At 38.8% G+C, this 22,463-nt stretch overlaps 1 protein-coding gene across 1 annotated transcript in view; it reads left to right on the top strand.

Moving 5' to 3' along the window:
• Positions 1 to 451: 451 nt before the first annotated feature.
• XPR1 (xenotropic and polytropic retrovirus receptor 1) overlaps positions 452 to 22,463 on the top strand; it is a 125,535-nt gene continuing 103,523 nt past the window's right edge. Inside the window, exons 1-2 of the mRNA XM_054587694.1 lie at positions 452 to 712; positions 17,575 to 17,626. Coding sequence (XP_054443669.1) covers positions 644 to 712; positions 17,575 to 17,626 — 121 coding nt within the window. The 5' untranslated portion in view covers positions 452 to 643. The remainder of the gene's footprint in view (positions 713 to 17,574; positions 17,627 to 22,463) is intronic.

Genomic DNA, 22,463 nt, shown 5'->3' with positions numbered 1-22,463 from the left:
TTGAGCTCCTGAAACATGTAAAATCTGGTTCCTTTAAATGCATTTGGCTCTTAACTATTTAGTCCCCTTTACCCAAGTTACTCAATTTGTATTAATTCTGATCCATCCTTAAGGGTTTTATGAAGAATAAATATTAAAATGGAAAATATCTGCACAACTCTTTGCAAATATAAACGTCTTGTGTGGATGATTGTTGCTACAGTATTAATATTAATTCTAATAACAACACTGCAGCTTCCCAGGCAGGCGGTAGAGAGCAGTTTTAAGGCCGAAAGGAACCAGACGGAAGAGGTCCGGGGAGGTGCCTCCAGCAAGACCGGCCCAGAGAAGGCGGGGCCTTAAGGAATGTACCCAAATCCCGCCCCTTTTTCAACCCCTTTCGTTGGCGCGGCGTAGGCGGTTACCATGGCGATGACGTATGGTGGGCGGGGCGAGCGGGGAGGGCGGGGCCATGGAGAGGAGGAGGAAGATGGCGGGAGGGCGGCTCTGAGGAGTCCTCGGCGGCGGCGGAGGAGGAGAGAAACTGAGCACCGCGCCGCGCCGGGGCCCATGTGGGGAGGAGTCGGAATCGCTGTTGCCGCCGCCGCCGCTGCCGCCGCCTGTAACTGCTGGACCCGAGCGGGAGTGAGGGGGAAACGTCAGGATGAAGTTCGCTGAGCACCTCTCCGCGCACATCACTCCCGAGTGGAGGAAGCAATACATCCAGTATGAGGTACCGGCGGCGGCCGGGGTGTGGGAGGACTCGGAGGGGCCCCCGTCTCGCCAGCCCGACCTCTGCGGCCGCCTTCCGCTCTTGCTGCCTCCCCGCGCCGGGGCGGACTTTGACCCGTGCCGCGGGGAGCCACTGCGGCATCCCCGCCGCGCCGGCCCCCTCTGGGGCCCGCTGACCTTCCCCTCCCCCGCAGCCCCGATGCCGCCGGGGTAACGGATAGGAAGGCGGTGGGCCGGGAGGGAGGCTTTGCCCCGCTGGGGCTGGGGCGCGGTGGTGGGAGGGCGATCCGCAGGTGGGGGAGCCCGGGGTGTGAGGACAGCCCAGGTCGCGGCGCTTCCGCGCTACTCCCCTCACCCCGTCACCCCAATCTCTCGTCCCCACCCTGGAGTGAGCACCCCCTGGGCAAGGTTAGCCCTGGTGTCTCTCCCTCCCAGGAACGGTGCTCTTCCGCGATCAGCCCTTCCAGGGGTTGCCGTCATCCCACGGAGCCCCCCGGCTTTCCCCCACTTGCCCGCGGTTGACAAAGGCTTTGGAGCAGGGTTGAAACTTGACTTAAGTGTGTTGTCACAGAGGCAGTGGTTACAGAATGCAAACGTATTGTATAATCAACTATTCTTGTTTGATAATAAGACTGGTCTTTTCACTGATTGCATGAAGTACACAAAGTCATCCCATCTTTGGTTTTGGCTCTTCTGTTGTTTTGGAAGGGAGGGAAGAGGAAGGAGGACAGAGAGAATTATTAAAATTTTCAGGTTTCCCCCCCTAAAATTTTTGTGAACTAGGGAGGAAAGTACTATATTGTAAACAAATGTACTTGAAACCATACCTGTGTATTACTGAAATCGTGCCCCCCGCCCCACAATTTCTGTGCGAACAGTGCCTGGAGGGTATTTAATAGGTGGTGATAAGGAACCTTCCATTAATACAGGGGAAATTACAGGTAATGAATCCGTTTATAGACTCAGAAGGTGAGATACCTGAAGGGCTGTAAGCATCGCAATAGGTTTTCGGTGGCTGGCAAATTCACCTCCTGGATAGAGAAAGGCAGACTTATCTGTAAGCTCCAGGAATTCACATCTGTGGTATGTGCAAGAACAAAGAGTATAAAATCAATACGAACACAAATATGCTAGCTAGATTTTATGAAATAAAATATTTTAGTTCTCTAATTTCTATTTAAGTTCAGTGATGGGATGTTTAGGCAATAGCACATTTATTGATGTAGCAGTTGTACTAATTGAAGAAGACAGAAAGGGATGTAGGTAAGTTAAACAGAACCTTGGAAGATTATAAAATAAATTCAGCTTGTAATAACATGCAGTATTTGATTATTGCCAGAAATGAAAGGCCTAAAGTTATTAATGCTTTTCTTGTCACTTAATTTTCTTACAGTGTTTTGTGGCTCCATTTGTAAGAATGAAATAAGGGACTCGCTTTTCAGCCTGGAGAGTTTTTGATTTATTGTTCCTAATAACATTCGGTCAGTTTTAAAACCTTGGCTAAGGTCCAGACGATGGTTTTTATTGAGAGGAGGGTATTGGTCTTTCATGTTTCTAGTAATTTTCAGCACCACTGCCAGCTCTTCATAGAGGCATAGGACACAGCATGCCGAGGCAACATCTTGCACTTGCTGTATAGTGTGGCTTGCTTGATTGGGGCAGACGTAATAGTGGCTGTGTGCTGTTACTTATTTTCAGTATTACAGCACTTAACTATTTCATGGAATTTTATATTTCATAGAATTTCATGTTTCCTATTAATTTGGCATATCTCAGCTAGAAGTGGAAACATGATTTAGTTTGAAAATGCAATTACCTCTTGATTTGTAATGTCAGCTTTGTGGCTGAAATACCCCCAGTAATTCTGGGGCTCCTCATTTACATACTCCATTTGGATATTAGTCTTAAATGACTACTCCAGGTCAGTCCGGACGGACAAAATTCTTGAGCATGTGTGTGATTGCATTATTTTTCCTGGGCCAGTTATAAATAATTTCATTTACTGTGGATAATTGAAATTTTATTCTGCAGAAGTCCCTACAGTGTGACTCCTGTCCTGGATAAGCTCTTTGTTTGGCAGGCAAAATTAAAAGAAGGGGCACTTTTCTTTGTGAATTGGAGTCATTAAAGACATTAAAAAAAAAATAGGGCTAGGATCTATGTGTTGTATATTGTTTCTTTAGAGCTGGTGCTCTCCTTTCAAAATACTTAAAGGGGCATAAGTAAGAGTATTTAGAGTCCAGAAATGTTGGCATCTTAAAAACTTAGGGGGAAAAAAGAACATCATGAAAAACAGCCTTTGCTAGAGAAAAGAACTTTCTTTTAATGCAATAACGTGTAGTTTCCCATGGATGAAGACAGTGCTCTTGAAACACTCTTAGTAGGACAGACACCTGAATTTGTTATTCAGGCATGGGTGATGAAATTTTGGTGTATTACCCCTGAATTCTAGCCTCGGGCGGTTTCTAGTTCTCTGAACCACTATGCTTTATCTTAGGTTTTTGTGTTATTTCACTATATTAAATTTTACTTGAAATAAGCAGAGCATTACAGAGAAGCTGACAACTTTGTTTTATACCTATAATTATATGTATTATTGTGTGTGTACAGTCATACAATAAGTGCTAGGTCTTGTATATGTTAGCCATGAGACCCTGGGGACAGTCTTTTTGCCTTTCCAGGGCTCTTTCCTCCTCCATAAAGTAAGAATATAGGGCCAGAGCTTTTCAAGGTTCATTGTAGTTGATAGGTTTTGATTGAACTTCTGATTTTTCTTTCTTGGATTGTTAAAATTATTTTTGTTAGTGACCCATCAATATCCTGAAAATTTTTGGAGTTTCTAATTTAAAAATAAATTGCGGAGTTCCTAGACTTGGTCTTCATAGGCAGTATAATAAAGCATAAAAGGATAGGGCAATGTGGAAAACCACATAAAGAAAATCCATTTGACCTATTTCTAAATAGTTTTTATAAAGAATAAACACGAATGAGCATGGACTATTCCTGTTTTCAGTAATCTATTTTTCGTGTAAATCTTGGCATGTAAAACAGAACATTAATAAATCTTTGTAAGGATACTTTAAAAAAATTAGAATTCTTGATTGGATATTTAGAGTTCTGTAATTGATTAATCAAAATTAACTTAGACCAGTTTCAACCAAATAGACTAGTATGACCATGTTAATATTTTACAGAATATTAGCAAAAGAGGCAAATATATGTGGTGCCTTAGGCTGCTGACTTGTGTTTTCTTCCCTAGGGCCCTGTGCTCCTTTGGTTTCTCAGGAACCAGAAAATTTTTTTTTTTTAGTGTACGTATACTATAGTTTTTTAAGACACTAAATTAATGAGGTATCTAAATATTAGGATTTTAGAGTTTAAAGGAAATTCAGAGACTATATCCTTATTTTCTCAGGCAAGGAAACAGGTCCAGAGAGGTTAAGTCACTTGTCCAGGTTCATGTATAGATAGGTAGTCTCTTGAGCACAGATGTTTAAGTATTGGGAGTCAGGTCCCCCTATCCTAAGTGACCCTGATTAAATCACTTTTTCTCTGGGCTTTAGGTTCTTTATCTGCAAGGGGAGCCAACTGGATTTGATGGTTTCTAAGTCACAGCCCTATATTTTCTAAGGACCCATCTGGCTCTGTATTTCTGCATGTTTTTATGGTTTAATTATTTTTTATATATGAAGAGGAAAGAATTTAAAGGACTATTAATAACATCCTTTTAAATTAATAGTGTCCTTTTAAAATTTTTTGATCACACTTTAATCTGTAAATGGAAAGGTGGCCTAAAGAAACTCTTTTGTTTAACTTAAATAAATAAACAGTTACGGCAATGGATTAATATTTTTGTTTCAGGATTTGGGAGAGATTCTGCATAACTGCACATTTCTTATTTTCAAGTATAAGGCAACAGTGCCTTAACATGATTGTGATTTTCATTTATAGAACTCTCCCATGAGAACGCTTGTGTTGCAAGCTTCAATTTCCCAAAGGCACTGTGTTGATTAGTCAGGGTTAACTTGCCTTGCTGGAACTTGTTTGAAATTTCCAGTTTGGCCACCCGATGGGGCACAAACCACGCTTTTTCTTTTAGTCCTTCTGCAAATGAAAGTGAAGTATAGAATATTTAATATAATACTTGTAAATGATTGTGTCAGTAAGATGCCTAGCATTTACAAGTGTTTCTTAAATGAGAAAATGAATGTATAAGACAGGAGGGCATTACTATTCATTATTATCTTTGTATAATGAAATGTTTTAGGGTAAGTATCCTGGAAAGATTATACTTGTCCATCCGTCCTTGCAAGTTGGTTTTGAAACAGCCTTTGGGTGAAGGCCCAGATCATAAGAAGCTAAGAATCTTACCTGTCCTGGGGTGACCACGAAAAATTAGTCCTGGCTTCAGATCTAGTTCTAATCTGGAAAGTGTTTGAGAGAGTGATTAGTTGTGCTGGTTCAGGGGCTCCATAGATCCCCAAAGGAGAATATCCCAAATTCCCATGGAGTAAGAGAAGATAGAATTATTAGTTATAGTCATTTTTGTGCATAAGGCAAGGAAGAAATAAAATTTTACTAATTAATAAGTGGATGATGTGGTGATCTTGTTTAGGAGGCATTCTGAGGGAATTTTTCACTTTATAGTCATAATCAAGTTTCAAAATCAACTGAATCCTGAAGTTTGAACTAGAATGCTGTATCAAAAAAAGTTAAGATTTTTAAAAATAATGAAGCTTTTCAGTTATGTCGTTCTCCCATCCAAGTACTAACCAAGCCCGACCCTGCTTAGCTTCTGAGATCAGATGAGATCGGGTGTGTTCAGGGTGGTATGGATGTAGACCAGTTATGTTGTTCTGTTAAAAGTATGTTATTGATGATAATTTCTTAGATTAAAAATATTTTTGTAGTATTCATAAATGAAAAGTAAAATTATTTTATCATTGTCTCATCTTTTAATAACTTCTGTTTTAAAAATTCTGTGTTTTATAATGTACACAGTTTTAGAAGGATATAATTTATAAATAAATACATATAGGAGGTACAAAAAACATCTCTCTCCTTTTTTTTTTAATAGAGATTTGACATAAAAAAAACGTATGGAAGACTGCTCAAGTTGTATAGCTCAACGAAAGCTGGTTTGTGGGTTGCCTGGTATTTAACTAGCTCTCAGGATTGAAGGAGTATCAGAATTCACTACGGTTCTTGCCTTTTCAGGTCGTCTCCTTGCCTAGTAAATGCTAAAATAAGCCAAATAGACAAAGTTCATGAACATAAATACCTTAAAATTATTCACTAATTCAACCAATAGGAGGTCTGTTGTTTGCTACAGGCTAATAGATTTGTTATCAGATCTAGATCTTTAATTATCTTAAAATTAGAAAGAACAACAGTATTTTTTGTTTTCGTTTGTGTCTTTGGTTTTATATTTCAGTCAACATACTGTTTTCAAAATTAAAAATGGTGGAGAGAAGGGAGATTGCAGATTGAGGTCTTGGAACATTGTTATAAGTTTGGATCACTTGTATAAATGATATGGCAGATTTTTTTCCCCGTAGTTTTCAAACTCTTTATGTTATTTACCTTAAAATCTGATTTATTTATAGGAGGAAATAGTTACCTATTTCTTCTGATCACCAAGCAGGTGGGTATCTATAGGGACTGATCAAAAAATTCTTCAACAGTTGTTTATTTATTAGAGGTCAGAGGACAGTGTAATTAAGCTACTGCAAGCATAACTTAACATTTTTGTTATCTCTGTAAGACGGTTACTACATTGATTAAGAAAACATAGTCATCTCTTATTTATTGAGGATGACCTGCAGTATTTAGAAAGACTGTACAGCAGGAATAAGGAGTTAGAAGTCCATAGACCCAGTTCTGTCCCTGACTATTCATAAATAATTATTGAACAGTGATTTTTTAAAAAGACTATTTATTTACTTTTAGAGAGAGGGAAAGAGGGGGAGAAAAAAGGGGAGAGAAACATTGATGTGCAAGAGAAACGTCTGTTGGTTGCCTCTCGCACGCCCCCATCTGGGGACCTGGCCCGCAACCCAGGCATGTGCCCTGACTGGGAATCAAACTGGTGACCTTTTGGTTTATGAGAGTATGCCCAACCCACTGAAGCAGACCAGTCAGGGCAAACAAGTGAAATTTTTTTTAAGATTGAAGGACTGAAATGTAATCAGACAGGAAAGTGAGAAGTTTTAAGATTATTGTGTGAGTTTATTTAGGCTAAATTGGTAAAGTTGTAATTCACAGAGGACTCCATATGCTTTGTGTGCTTTTTCAACACCTCAGAGCAGTATTTATAAACTTTTTGGTCTTGGGACCACTTGAGACTCTTCATTATTGAAGACTCCAATGTCTACTGATATATGGTGTATTGGAAATTAAAACTGAGCAACGTGTCCTGGCTGGTGTGGCTCAGTGGACTGAGCGCCAGCCTGCAGACCAAAGGGTTGCCAGTTCAATTCTGAGTCAGGGCACATGCCTGGGTTGCAGGCCAAGTCCCCAGTACAGGGTGTGTGAGAGGCAACCACACGTTGATGATAGAGAAACAAAAGAAAATTTAAAAAAAATAAAATAAAACAGAGAAATCTTTAAAATACAAAGCATACAAGCATACCTACTAGCCATCAGAGATATGATATACACTTCATGTAGCCTTTGGAAAACTCCACTGTGTACTCCTGAAAGAATGAGAGTGAAAAAAACTAGTGAAGTTGTACTGTTATTATGAAAATACTAGTCTTGACCTTTTGGGTTCCCTGGAAAAGTTTCTGAGAGTTGCTGCCTTTAGAGTACAAGACTCCTATCAGAAAGTAAGGAGGTGGCCTGAGAAAAAGCTCTCTAGTCTTAGGAAGCATGTAAGAGAACAAGGGAACCCCGTGGGTGAGGATTCTCTGCTATCCCCCCCACCTGCCACTGCAACAGATAGTTGGTTCCCTGGGATTCCATTCTCTTTTCTTTGAATTTCATTAGTGGAAATGTGGCCAGTTTGGGATTAAGGAGAAAGGAGTTAACATTTATTGGACAGTTAACAACCAGGTGTCAGCTGCTTTACAACAGTTTTGCAAGATAAATGATTTATTATCTGCATTTTACTGATGAGCAAAACTAGACCTAGGGTATGACTGCACACCTAGTAAGTGGTAGGGCCAGAATTTGAAATCAAACCTGTCATACTTTGGAATTCTTGCTTTCTTAGGGAATTATAAATAACAACAGTGGTGGTATCAATAGCAGTAATAACAGCTGTTACCTTTTCAGTGCTTACTGTGTTGGGCACTATAGTAAGTCCTTTAAAAACATTTTCTCTTTATAGCAAGATGTTCAGCTGTTAGCTTTGATAGATTGGGAAAACTGAGTCTTAGAGTCATTAAATAATTATGTTGATACTGCTGATTGTGGGTAGCAGAGGTGAGATTGTAAGAGCCCTTGCTCTTAATTCCATACACTTAGGTGTGGTCTGATCTGTTCTCCAGCACCTGCTGAAGTAATGGCTGGATTGAGAAATTCTGGTAAGGTTTGAGGGGTTAGGTGGAGAGCAAGACTCAGGAAAGCTGAAAAGTTATTTAGCCATTCCTCTGTAACGTGATCTGTGTTTGAATGTTAACACAAGTTATGTGTTACCTGTATGTGAAGAGCGCACCCCTATCTCTTATGACACGTTATGAAGCCAGAGTTGGGGCATATACAGTATGACTGGGGAAGATCAGAGTATGTATTTAACTAATTTATTAAAGATTCTTCCTTTTTTATTTTTATGAAAAATAAAACAAGCCCTGGCTGGTGTGGCTCAGTGGATTGAGTGCTGGCCTGTGAACGGAAAGGTCGCCAGTTTGATTCTCGAATAGTCGGGGCACATGCCTGGGTTGCCAGCCAGTTCCCCAGTTTTGGGTGTGCAAGAGGCAGCTGGTCAGTGTATTTCTCACACATTGATGTTGCTCCTCCTGTCTTTCTCCGTCCCTTTCCATTTCTCTAAAATAAATAAATAAAATCTAAAAAATAAAATAATAATGATAGTAACAGCAGTTGATGTTAATTGTTTCTGACCTGCCAGGCAGTTTACATTTAATCCTTACCATTTAAGGTAGTTTTTGTAATTAGTCTTAGATTAAGTACGTTTCCTATGATCACATAGCTAGTGAGTGGTAAAACAGCACAAGTGCGTCTGATTTCAGAGCCCGGATTCTTCATGCAGTGTTACATTGTCAGGATCCTGCAAGGGGCTGGAGTTGTAAAGATAAGTAAGACCCTGCCCTAGGGAAGCTCAAAACTTGTGTGGCCTCCTAATCATAGTATTATGTTACAGAGGGATGGCCAATGGATTTTGCTCTGGAGATCAAAGGTATTATCTCAGACGGTATCACAGAGGTGGTATTTGAACTGAGCACTAAAGATTGAGTAGGGTTTGATCACGTGGTGAAGAGGGGAAAGGGCACTCGGGCTATCTAGGTAGATAGAGTAGCATTGCACAAAGGCATAGATAGGTGGAAGTGTCCAAGCATATTAAGGAAATCTGCTTTAGTGGCTAGATGTTGGAGAGCTGATAGGGTGAATTTGGAAAGGTGGACTGGAAGGGATAAAAAGGTGGAGTCCTCGAATACCTAGCTGCGGAGTTTAAGTGTTTCCTGGGTCTGAACCATCAAGGATTTTAAAGAGGAGAATAGGGGACAGGATCAATGCAAAGTGAGATGTGTGATTTAGATGTTGGAGGATGCATTGGCGAGAAAAGACCAAAGACAGAAAAGCCAAATAATTTAGCCAAAAATAATGAGGTCTTGAATTAATACCTTATTTAATTAATTTAATTTTGCTTTTTTTAAAAGGACTTTATTTATTTATTTTTAGAGAGGAGGGAAGGGAGGGAGAAAGAAAGGGAGAGAAACATCAATGTGTGCTGACGTACAACCCAGGCATGTGCCCTGACTGGGAATCGAACCGACAACCCTTTGGTTCACAGGGCAGCACTCAGTCCACTGAGCCACACCAGCCAGGACAAATTAATTTTAATATATACTTTGGTCACATTTTAACATCTGAAATCAATTTACATCTTAAAATTAGTACTGTCTCATGGGTTAATTGGCAGACTTTTCATTCTTAGAAGCACATAAAATAATGGAGTATATTATATTAGTGGCATCTTAAATATAATGAAATACAATAGTAATAATATATTTACTGAGTGTTTACTGTGTGTCAGACAGAGTAGTTGGTACGTGTCAACACTCAGAATCTGGCAGTGTCTCGCATATATTTAGCAACTCTTTTGTTTTTTTAAACTATGGAAAGTGACTGAAAGGCCATGTGTTCTCCTGAGATGTCATTAAGGGATGAAATAGAGATTCAGAAGAACATGTTTTAAGATAGTGAATGAAGAAAATTAGAAGTTCATATTTGTCCTCTACATAGTGCTAGACCTCTGGAAATGAATTGCTTTGGTGTCAATTTAGAGACGTTTATTATTGTTTCAGTTTTGTATATTTAGTGAATGTGGATTTAGTCCTTTTTTACTTAGTTTTATTTAACAAACTGAAATGTGGTCTGTGATAATGAGATTGAGATATTCTTTACCATTTTTCAAATATTTTTAATAGATAACAAAACTATTGGTAATTGGATTGAGTCACCATTTCTAATGGTAAGAGTTCATACCTGTTTTGATAAACTTTTCTTTTTGGGTAGAGTATGCTTTTGCAATATGAATATTTCATACTATGTTGCTATTAGGTATTTGCTAAAGAGGACTGCAAAATGTTTTCTGTAGAATTTGTTTGGGTAGCATCATAGATTTTTAAAAATTCAGTTCTTGATAGAAATATTAGAATAGAAATTGTAATGACTCCACTCTTGGACAGGGCATTTAGATTTTCTGTGCCACAATTTTCTCATCCTTAAGCTGGGGATAATAATAATGCCTACTTTAGAGGATCATGTGAAATGAAATGAAGTAATTTTTGGAAAGTACTTAGGACAGTAAGTATAACACGTACTAGTATAGATATAGGGTGTGAGTGAGGGAAGAATTCAACATAATGATTTAAAATCAGGGAAACTGGTAGAGAATAGCTCCTTTTGGGGGTGAAAAACTCTTGAAATAAGATCTTAAATATGCTGATTTCATGTGTGAAATGTCTGTAAGTAGAGATAAGTAGCTGGAGTTTTAAAAATTGTATTAAATGTAAGACTTATAATTGAGATAGTAATTAAAGAATTAATTCACTAAGGGAAAGTAGTGACATTGTAAACAGGTCAGTGAGAATGAGGATTAAGGATAGGACTTTGGATATAACAAAAGCAGCCCATTGGTGAATTTTGAACATAAATTGTCTTTTGCTAACTTTATTCTGGGTTTTAAGAAGTTAAAGTCATTGAGGCAACACATGGTGTACTTTTCATTTGAGAAATTTGGCTATTAATGGGAATAGGATAGAACCTTCAGGAATGAGTAGAATAAAGGAAGAGGTTCTTTGAGGATATGGGATCTGTTCAGATTTGAAGGCAGTAGAAAAAGTAGCTTTAATTTTATATAATTTTTTGCTTTAATTGCATTTCCCTCACTTACTGGCTGTGAGAATTTTAAGAAGTTATTTTATTTCTCTGAACTTTAGTCTTCTTGTGTGTAAAATGGAGAAAATATTTGCCTTTCAAGGATATTGTGAGAATTACATATAATAATATATGAAAGTGTTAGCGAGGTCATGACCTATAGAAGGTACTTTTCAATGAATTATAGCTATTATTTTTTTATTTTCATTAAAAGTAAGCCAGAGGAATAAGTCTTATTCATTTATTAAATAGACATTTATTTTAGTGTATTGGTACTCATTCTTTAACAAGACCCTCTTTCAATGTCAGGAAATTTCTTGGAAACCAAATGATGGGAGCTGGACTTTCAGAGTTCATTGCTTGAGAATTTACATTCTGATAAAATGAACTGTATTTTCTAGATTGAGATGCACATTCCCCTAATCCATGTTCCAACAGCTTTGAACCTGGGCTTCATCATACAGATATCATGGTTTAATTGGTAATGTTTTTCTTCCCTAATACACATAAAATAATGGTGTGTCTTACAATTAACCAAATCAAAGATGATAGTATTTTTTTAAGTACAAATATCTTTTCTATTTTGACAAGTAGTAGTATATTTGTGGGAAATGTTATTTAGCCTAGAGAGAATATCTTGTTTATTAAAGTTTTGCAGTATTGAAATTGGAATAGTGAAGTGGTCTGAGACCCATGGATTAGAAACATATTTTACAGGCGCATTGGAAACAGCATCGCAGAACATTTGGATTGCTTTTTGTTTTCTTTCAGATAAATTGACAAACTGCTACTAAGAGAAGTGAGAATTTATGTTGCAATAACTTTACGTTTGGGCAAAATCCAACATGTTTTACCAACCTGTGTAAACTATTATATGTTAAAGAGGGCTGGAAGCCAATAGCACTAATAACCTTTCTTGGGACCAGTAAATGAAAGAGGTTTAAATTTTGTTTAGAAAGAAAAGGTAATGAAAATTGGGAAAAATAAGAAAGGACTTTGCATTTTGATATTTCACGAAACTGTGAATGCTATCAAATAATTCAATAAAATGAATAGTTAACACTTAAACAATTTACTGATATGCTTATTTTGGACATTTAAGTTTTGTGTTACACAGTCTGTGGAATTTACAGAAACATTTTGAACTTGTACTGTGCTAGATGCTGTGGTCTATACAATTTGAAGTGGGATTGCTCTCTGCCTTCAGAGAATTTACAGCTGTTTCCATAATAAATATATGTAAGAATGAGATTTAATTAGGTAGAAGTGAGCATTTGTTATCAGCTTTATCGTATCATCAGAATCAGTTCCTTAGACAAGGAAGATGCTTATTTATTCTTCTGTCAGGCCCGCTTCAGTTCAGAAGTGTGGCTGTATGACTTCTCAAGGGCATTCAGGGTAAGTTAAATTACAGTGTTGGTGGCTTTGACATATGGGAATACAGTTTTGCTTATTATTGCTAGAATAAATTACTTGATACTGTCATAGTTTTCCTTTCCATAATTTTATATCTTTATAGGAATAAAAATTTTAGCTCCTTGATCAAAGTAAGCCAAAGATGTTGGTTATGATCTAGTAGCGTGCACATTCTGTGATATGAAAATGTCTCAATCTAGTCTTCATGTATTATCTATTGCCGTATACTGCATTGCCCCCACACTTAGTGGCTTAAACAATAATAAACTTTTATTTTCTTACACCATTTCTGCGTGTCAAGAGTTTGGAAGCAGCTTAAGTGGGTGGTTCTGGCTCAGGATATTTTGTGAGGTTGCAGTCAAGGGGACGGCCGGGGTTGTAGTCATCTCAGGGCTTGACTGGGGCTGGAGGGTTCAATTGTAGGATGGCTCACTCCAGCAGATTGCAGGTTTGTGCTGGCCTTTTTCAGGCCTCAGTTCCTCACCCCTTGGACCTCTCCATAGCACTGCTTCAGGTTTTTGATGACTGGCTTCCCTCAGAATGTGTTATCCCAAGACAGAGTAAGATGAAATGTTTTTATGACCTAGCCTTGTAAGTAGTACTCTGTTATTACTGCAATATTCCATAGGTTATACAGATCAGCCCTATGTACTTATGGGAAGGGAGTGCACAAGCACGTTGCTACCTGGTAGGCAAATTATAAAAGTTAGGGTTGTTGCCACCTTGCTTATACTTGTATGAAAGAGGTGAACCATAAACATTTCTGGATTATTTTAATATTACTATTAAGGAAATTATAAAGCGTTATTCATTCAATGAACATTATTGGATGTCTGTTCTATGCGCTCTACCAGGCTGTGAAGATATACAGTTGACCCTTAAACAACATGGGTTTGAACTGAGTAGGTCCACTTATACATGGGTTTTTCTTTTTTCTTTCAATCCTCACCCAAAGATATGCTTATTGATTTTAGAGAGGAAAGGAGGGAGAGAGAGACAGACAGACAGACAGATATTGATGTGAGAAACATCGATTGGTTCCTTCCCGTACACGTCCCAACTGGGATCAAACCTGCAAATCTATGTATGTGCCCTGACTGGGAATCAAACCCACAACCTTCTGGTGTACAGAATAACACTGAGCCACCGGCCTGGGCTGGATTTTTTTCAATAAATATTATAAATGTATTAACTCTTCCTTTTGACCATCTACTTTGTGAAGACTTATAAGGACTGAAACATAAATGGCCAGTAGAGGGCCAAATGATGCCACAGCCACTGTATGACATAAGTTTTGTGGTATTTCACATTGTATTAACTAACATTCTTTGAGTATCTTCTATGTTCTGAGCACTATTCTAAGTACTTTTTATGTATCCTCATATAATCATGAATCATAATTAATATAAGCATTTGTGTTTTAAGAGTTTCTAATTTTCACAGTAGACCTGTGAGGTATGTGCAGTCACCATTCCTGTTTTACAGATGAGGGCACCGAAGTACAGAGCAGTTAATCTTCCCAAGCTAATAAATGGTAGAGTTGGTTTTCATGCACATTGTCTGACTCTAGGTCTCAGTCCCTCTACTACGCTGCCTCATGTAGAGAGAGGTAGCAGGGGAATTACATCACATCTGACACAAAGTTGAATAGGTGTTCCAGATGCAGAAGAACAGGTATATTGGCAGTCAGAATTGTATTCATATTACTAGTTGAGATTTTGTCTCTGCAAACATCTCTTTTCCTGTCATGTTAATGTTGGTTGAATAGTACTGGTTTTGTGGTTGTATTTGGATTTAGTTTGTAAGATTTTACTGTTCTCTGAATTGTTACAAGCATGCAGAGTTTTTTTTACTAGTTTACATGTATTTCAATAACATTATAACAAAAATAACAGCACTCAGAGATGCTGATGAGCAGGATTGTTTAAAATCCTTCGGAAATCAAAGAAATCTTTTGTAACGGACAGGAATATGTATTGATTTTATTTATTATACAAATTCAGAGTTTTATTATGAGTATTAGAATTCCTTAAGATAAAACAACAAGAATCTAGGAAACTCTTTGAATTTGTTATTTTGTGTATTTGGATGTATTCCTCCCAACCTAGGCAAGTGATCCGGGTGGCTTGTAGACCGTCTTTAGGTACTGATAGAGACAACCCTTGTAGGCTTCCCACCCTCCTTGTTCCCACTAGGGGGTTATTCTTCCGTCACAGGCATAGAATGGTATCCTATTTATGGAGTTCTCTAGAATCTTTTACTAGAAAAAACATGGAAGGTCTCTTATTCAGGTGAAAACTCAAGTATTAAGAAGTAAAAAGAGTTATCTATGATTTCACTGATGGTGTCTTGATTTAAATGAAATTATGATTCAGTTTTAAAATTAAAATGAGACTCTCATTTTTCTCTTTACAGAGTTTTAATCATTTTTTAAAACTTTGGTAAACTTTCCTTTTGCAAATTTGATTCATTTTCATTACATGTCAGAGATTCTACTTCCTGTGCTTTTGCAATCATCTTTAAAGTAATGTTCTCCAAAGAAGAAACTTGAATTTAAGAATTATTTGTTGAGCTCTTACTGTGTACAAGTTACCCTACTGATCTCTGATGGTTTATTTGGTTCCTTATCACGTCATTTGGAAGCTCTCTGAGCCCTGAAGTTTTTTGCAGTTTTCACTACATGGTCATGATCGATTACATCTTTGGCCATTGGCGATTGAACTCAATGTTCAGCCACTCTCCCTTCTTTAGAGGTCTGGGGTGGGGTGAGAGTTTTAACCCTTTAATCAGGTTGTTCATTCTTCTTGGGACCAACCACCATCCTAAAGCTGTTTGGAGCCTTCCCCGCCACCCCTCCACCATGAGCCATCTCATCAGTATGCAAAGAGTAAATTTCAAGGGTTTTCAGAGCTTTGTGTCAGGACTCTGAAACAAGGAGCAAATATTTTTTGTTATAAAACACTTGTATTACTGTATTGCCTCAAATTCTACATAAATAGTGACTCTTGTTGAATATTTTTGGATTTAAGCATGTGTGAAATTAAAATTTTTATACATAATTTTCCTGCAAAAAATTTTTTAATCCTTACCCAAGGATATGTTTATTGATTTTAGAGAGGAAGGGAGGGAAAGAGAGAGAGAGAGATATCGATGCAAGAAAGAAACATTGATCAGTTGCCTCCCTTATGCTCCTCATCTAGGGATTGAACCTGCAACCTAGGTATGTGCCCTGACTGTGAATCGAACCCCAACCTTTTGGAGTACAGGGACGGCATTCCAACCAACTTAACCACTTGACCAGAGCTCCTACAAATTTTTTTTTTATAAAATATGGGTTAAAATGAACGGAAATGCATTAATTTTAAAATTTCCTTGTTCTTTGGAAATCTTTTTGATTGTATATGGTCAGGTTTGTTCAGTCATGGAACTAATAGGTTGGTCACTAATCTAAAGCAATGATAAATTCTCTTAGGAAGATATAGAATGAGTTACCGTAGAGGTGTATTTCTTGGAGGGGGGGAGGGTGTTGGTTTTTTTGTTTTGATAGGCTTGAATGACTATGGGCTAGTGGGCCTGGGGAAGGGTGATTTTGTTCCCAAGGGGATATTTGGCAGTGTCTGGGGACATTCTTCGTTGTCACAGCTTTGGTGGGGAGGTTGCTACTGATATCTCCTGAGTCTCTAGATGCCAGGGGTGCTGCTAAAAATCCTGTTATGCATAGAACAGCCCCTCACAAGACAGAATTATTTGGCCCCAAATGTCAGTTGTACCGAGGTTAAGGAAAGCTGGTGGCCAGTTTAGGAACCACCAGAAGGTAGAAGCACCAAATTTGAAGCTTTGAAGCTGTGAGACCCTATACAGTCACCTTAGCTGATGTCCAGCTCTTCAGCTGTGGAGACTTATCCACTTAATTAATGCTGCCATTTTGATAGATATGAGAAATGCGTTTCACTCCTGTCCCTAAATCGTTTAAAAAGACCAAAGTGCAACCATCCAAATTACCTTAGTATGGTTGTTAGTTGATTTCCTGGTATGGGGAAAAAAAAAAAACCCAGTAAAACCTTTACTGTTTTTATAGTCCTGGGCTGTTATTGAGGACTTTCTAGCCCTCCACTGAAAAGTGTATCTATCCAAGATGGAAAGAATTCTGGAGACTGTTACACAACAGTGTGAATGTACTTAACACTATAGAACGGCACACTTGAAAATGGTTAAGATGGTAAATTTTATGTTATTCATATAATACAATTTAAAAAATTTGTAACAAGTGTTTCATATTTCCTTATGTGGTGCTCCATTGTATTCCTCTAGCACCATTGTTCTCAGTTTTTATAACTGTTACCTTTTAGTCAGAGAATTTATAATCTCTCAGGTGATTTTTATTTTTTTCAAATGCCCTTTAATACTTAAAGTATACAAATTAGCCCTTGTCTTAAAGATTAGACAATACTGGATTGCTATGAAAATGCAGTATTTTTGTTTTGGCATTTGAAGTATTTCACTAAATTCTTTTTTTAAAATGATATTTGTAGCTAGTTTTTTGTTTGTTTTTTAATTTTATTTATTTATCTTTAGAGAAGGGAAGGAAGGGGAAAATAGAGGGAGAGAAACATCCATGTGTGGTTGCATCTCTTGTGCTCCCTACTGGGGTCCTGGCCTGCAACCCAGGTATGTGTCTTATACTGGGAATTGAACTGGCCACCCTTTGGTTCGCAGGCCAGCATTCAGTCCACTGAGCCACGCCAGCCAGTTCTCACTAAATTCTTAATTTAGGAAATCAGATGTAGTTATTGTGTGGATATTGTAAAAGAAGTAATTGTTTAGCTTCAAATGCTTTTAGTGTAAAGATTACTCAATTCACATAATTCTTTTATTTCTTCCTCATAGGCTTTCAAGGATATGTTATATTCAGCTCAGGACCAGGCACCTTCTGTGGAAGGTAAGATGCATTAACTTCTACATGCAGTCACATAAAACCTCTTTTTAAGGATATTTTAAACTGTACAGTATAAAACCTGTCCAATTATGCAGATTTTTTCATTTTTTAAAATTATATTTTATTGATTATGCTGGTGCAGTTGTCCTGACTTTTCCCCCTGTGCCCCGCTCCTTCCAGCACCCCCCACTCCCTCAGGCTGTCCCCCCACCATAGTTCATGTCCATGGATCATGCATATAAGTTCTTTGGCTACTTCATTTCCTATATTGTACTTTATATCCTCATGGCTATTCTGTATTACATATTTGTGTTTCTCAATCCCTCACCTCTTTTGTTTTCTTTATATACATATATTTTATTGACTTTGCTATTACAGTTGACCCATTTTTTTTCTCCCCTTTATTCCCCTCCACCCTGTACCCCCACTCCCACCAGCATTCCTTCGCCCCCCATCCCCCTGCTCTTAGTTCGTGTCCATGGGTCGTACATATAAGTTCTTTGGCTTTTCTATTTCCTGTACTATTTTTAATGTCCCCCTGCCTATTTTGTACCTACAATTTATGCTTATTCTGTGTACCTTTTCCCCCATCCTCCTCCCTTCCCCTCCCCACTGATAACCCTCCATGTGGTCTCCATTTCTGTGATTCTGTTCGTGTTCTAGTTGTTTGCTTATTTTGTTTTTGGTTGTTTTTTTTTTTAGGTTCACTTGTTGATAGTTGTGAGTTTGTTGTCATTTTACTGTTCATAGTTTTTGATCTTCTTTTTCTTAGATAAGTCCCTTTAACATTTCATTTAATAAGAGCTTGGTGACGATGAACTCCTTTAACTTGACCTTATCTGGGAAGCACTTCATCTGCCTTTCCATTCTAAATGATAGCTTTGCTGGATAGAGTAATCTTGGATGTAGGTCCTTGCCTTTCATGACTTTGAATCCTTCCTTCCAACCCCTTCTTGCCTGCAAGTTTTCTTTTGAGAAATCAACTGATAGTCTTATGGGAACTCCTTTATAGGTAACTTTCTCCTTTTCTTTTGCTGCTTTTAAGATTCTCTCCTTATCTTTAATCTTGGGTAATGTAATTAGGATGTGCCTTGGTGTGTGCTTCCTTGGGTCCAACTTCTTTGGGACTCTCTGAGCTTCCTGGATCCCCAGGAAGACTATTTCCTTCGCCAGATTGGGGAAGTTCTCCTTCAGTATTTTTTTCAAATAAGTTTTCAACTTCTTTCTCTTCCTCTTCTCCTCCTGGCACCCCTGTGATTTGGATGTTGGAACATTTAAAGTTGTCCCAGAGGTTCCTAAGCCTCTCCTCATTTTTTTGAATTGTTGATTCTTCAGTCTGTTCTGGTTTAATGTTTATTTCTTCCTTTTGCTGCAAATTGTTGATTTGAGTCCCGGTTTCCTTCTCTTTACTGTTGGTTCCCTGTATATTTTTCTTCATTTCACTTTGCGTAATGTTCACTTCTTCCTTTACTTTGCAACCATACTCAACCATTTCTGTGAGCATCCTTATTACCATTGTTTTGAACTGTTCATCTGATAGGTTGGCTATCTTTTTGTCACTCAGTTCTATTTTTGGAGCTTTGATCTGTTCTTTCATTGGGGCCATATTTTTTTTTGTCTCAATGCACCTGTTACATTGTAAGGGACAGAGCCTTAGGTACTTGCCAGGGCAGGGCAACCCTCTTGGCCTGTGTTGCGATGCTGTATGAGAGGGAGGGGCCCAATAGGGGCTACTTGCTGCGCTCTCTGCTGGCTTTTAGTCACTTCCCCTACTACCCACAAGCTAATTGGGCCCTTGTGGTTCTGATTGCCGGATAAGTGGGTTTGTATACATTCTAGGACCCTGTGGGTCTCTTCAGCAAACTCTCCTGTGAGGCTGGGAGTTTCTCCTGCTGTCGCAACCCCGACAGGTTTTTATATCCAGAGGTTCTGGGGCTTTACTTCCCCACACTGGAAACCAGGTTGCATGGTCTGTCTCGCTTCCCAGTTGTTTCTCCTGGTTTATCCACAAGCAGATATGGGGCCACCCGATCTGCCAAGCACCGCCTTGCCCCCCTGGTCCTCAGCCACTGCCTAGCCCGCTGGTTCCTCCAGCTGCTGCATTGCTACTTGTTCTCTCTGCCCCGGCTGCCTGTCTCCGCCCCTCCTGTGGGTCTGAACGAATGTTTTTTTAACTCCTTGGTTGTTGGACTTCCGTACAATTTGATTTTCTGGCAGATCACATTATTTTTTTCACTCCCCTCCTCTTAATCCATTACCCTATTTCCCAATTTTGTTTAGCTCTTTATCTGGAATTTTGTTCTCTTCTTTCATTTGGGCCATGTTTATTTGTCTCCTTGTTTTGGCAGCCTCCCTGTGTTTGTTTCTATTTATTAGGTAGAACTGCTGATATAGTAGGTGTCCTGTAGAGTCCAGTGGCACAGCCTTCCCTATCACCCAAGCAGAGTACTCGAGATGTGCCCTTCATGTGGGCTGAGTGCACCCTGCTCTTGTAGTTGAGCCTTGGTTGCTGATCAATGGAGGGATTTAACCCAGCCAGTTAGTTGCAAGGATTGGCTGTGACCACTTACAACCTAAACTCCACCCACCATGAAGGATCAGCTGTGCAGAGGCAGGGTGTTGGTGCTCCAACGTGGTCTGTAGCTGTCCACTGCATGCAGTGGCCCTGGGGTTTCTTGGGTGGTACAGGCCAAAGTCAGCTCCCACCTGTGTTTCGGCCCAGGCCACCCTGCCTGAGCTATAATGCAGTCGGAGATGGTTGCTTCCTGCGCTGGTCTTGGAGATTCCCAGGAGAAGCCAAGCTGTGAATCTAGTCTGGCTACTGCTAGTGCCAGGCCTGGGGCTCACTGAAGCCAGCTGTTGTTTGTTTGAGAGGATTTAGGATGTTGTGCTGTACAGCCAAGACCAGCCATTCATATGGAAAAGCAGCTTGGGTGGGCCTGTAATTGAGTGGGGCGGAGGCTCAGGGCATATCCATGTTAGATCAAACAGTGTTAGCCAGGTTGATGGAGTCTCAGATTTGGCACCAACTTGCCTGTTCTGTGGCTCTGTAGGAGAGGGGTTGGCTCAGAAAAGGGACAATGGCCTTTGCTCGCCCTGATGCCAGATGATTTAGCCTCTCCCAGTATTCCACTGACACCTTTCAAGCTGCCACCCCATTGCTGGAGCTCAGAGGGAATGAGTCTGAGTAGGTGAGTCTATGTATGGGTTAAGAGGAACTGCTTGGGCTCCAGAAGTTTCTTCCACTGACACAATTTCCACTGCTTTTTGCAGCCAGAGGTTGTGGGGACTTATCTTCCTTGCACTGGAACTCTGGGCTTGGGGGTCTGGTGTGGGGCTGGGACTCCTCACTCCAGAGGTATCTCTCCAGAATTTTTATCCACTACAAGTGGGTATGGGACCAGCCCATTCTATGTCTGCACCCCTCCTGCCAGTCTGGATGGATGTGGTTCTTTAATTCTGTATTTTTCAGACTTCCGTTCAACTCGATTTATGACAGTTGTGAGTGATGGTTGTTCTATATTTTAGTTGTAATTTTGATGTATTTGTGTAAAGAGGTGAGCCATGTCTGCCTACACTGCCATCTTCATCAGAAGTCCCTGTTTTCACTTTTATAACATGTATTATGATTACATTATGTTTTGATCAGATTTTTGTTTGTTTAGTTCACATTTCCCTATGATGGGTGTCTGATATGTCCTTAAATCACCTTAGCATTGTGAATGACATTTTGACCCTCTCCGACCACCAAAAATGTATTTTCATGTCTGTCTTTACCCATCAACCATCAGGGAATCCTTAGTCCATAATGAGTCCAGCAACACATCTTTTTCATTCTATTCATGCCATGTCTTTAGACTGAGACTAGTCAACAGAGCATATTTACTGTTGTGTGTGTGCTATAAGTAGTTACATGTATGCAAGCGCACAGTTTGGCAGTCATAAAACGATTGACCTAAGGACAGTGATTCTCTCTCTCTAATTATCTTTATTGATCCTTCTTTTTCTGTTACCTCAGCTTCTGCTCACCAGCTCATTCTTTATAGGTTTAACCTTTGGTAGGCTTGGATACTTGTAAGTTAAAGTAGTAGGGGTTCTTGTGTCAGTAGTAGGAGCTAACTCAACAACTGTTTCTGGAGGGAGTGTTCTCTCCGAGGATAGGTATTCTTTTAAATTTTCACATCACATTTTTTTTTCAGGACAGAAAAATGTCAAAAAGTATATGCCAAGAATATTCTAGATTAATACAGATTAATAATATCTTTATTAAATGCCCAACTGGAATTCTATGAAGTCATTCTAATAAGCTTTTTCAGGCTTATTTTTATGACATAGATACCAAAGTTATTTAGTAAAACTATAGATCTATAATTTAAAATTTTGTTGTCTTTAATGACATAGAAATGTACATCTTTCATTTTTAACCATTTTGAATTGAAAATGTGCTTTTTTTATTGAGATATTGAAACCTCAAAATCCTTACCAGGATATTGACAATTAGATATTAGTTTTATAATGTTACTCAATCTTGGTTTACAATATATTTAATTCTCTAATACTTAACTGAAGATATTTAAGATATATCAAAACATTTATTTCTTTTTTGCATTACATTCTCTTATTTGATGTGTCCTAAAGAGTACCTTCTCAAAATATTTTTAAAATGTAAGAAAAATGAAATTACATGAAAGGTAAACTGATTTCCTCACTCTGTGTAACTTGCTTTCATAGTGATTCTTTTAATTTTATTCTCAAGGTTGGGCTATTTATCTTTCATTTTTTTTTTTTCTTTTTCAGTTTTACAATCTGGTTTGTAACAAAGATATGCTGAGATATGTTG

This window comes from Pteronotus mesoamericanus, unplaced genomic scaffold (genome assembly GCF_021234165.1).
Source record: "Pteronotus mesoamericanus isolate MK-2021 breed Mesoamerican mustached bat unplaced genomic scaffold, CSHL_Meso_final scaffold_1186, whole genome shotgun sequence".
NCBI lineage: Eukaryota > Metazoa > Chordata > Mammalia > Chiroptera > Mormoopidae > Pteronotus > Pteronotus mesoamericanus.
The sequence above is the reverse complement of the archived record's forward strand: the minus strand, read 5'-3'. Positions and strand labels throughout refer to the sequence as shown.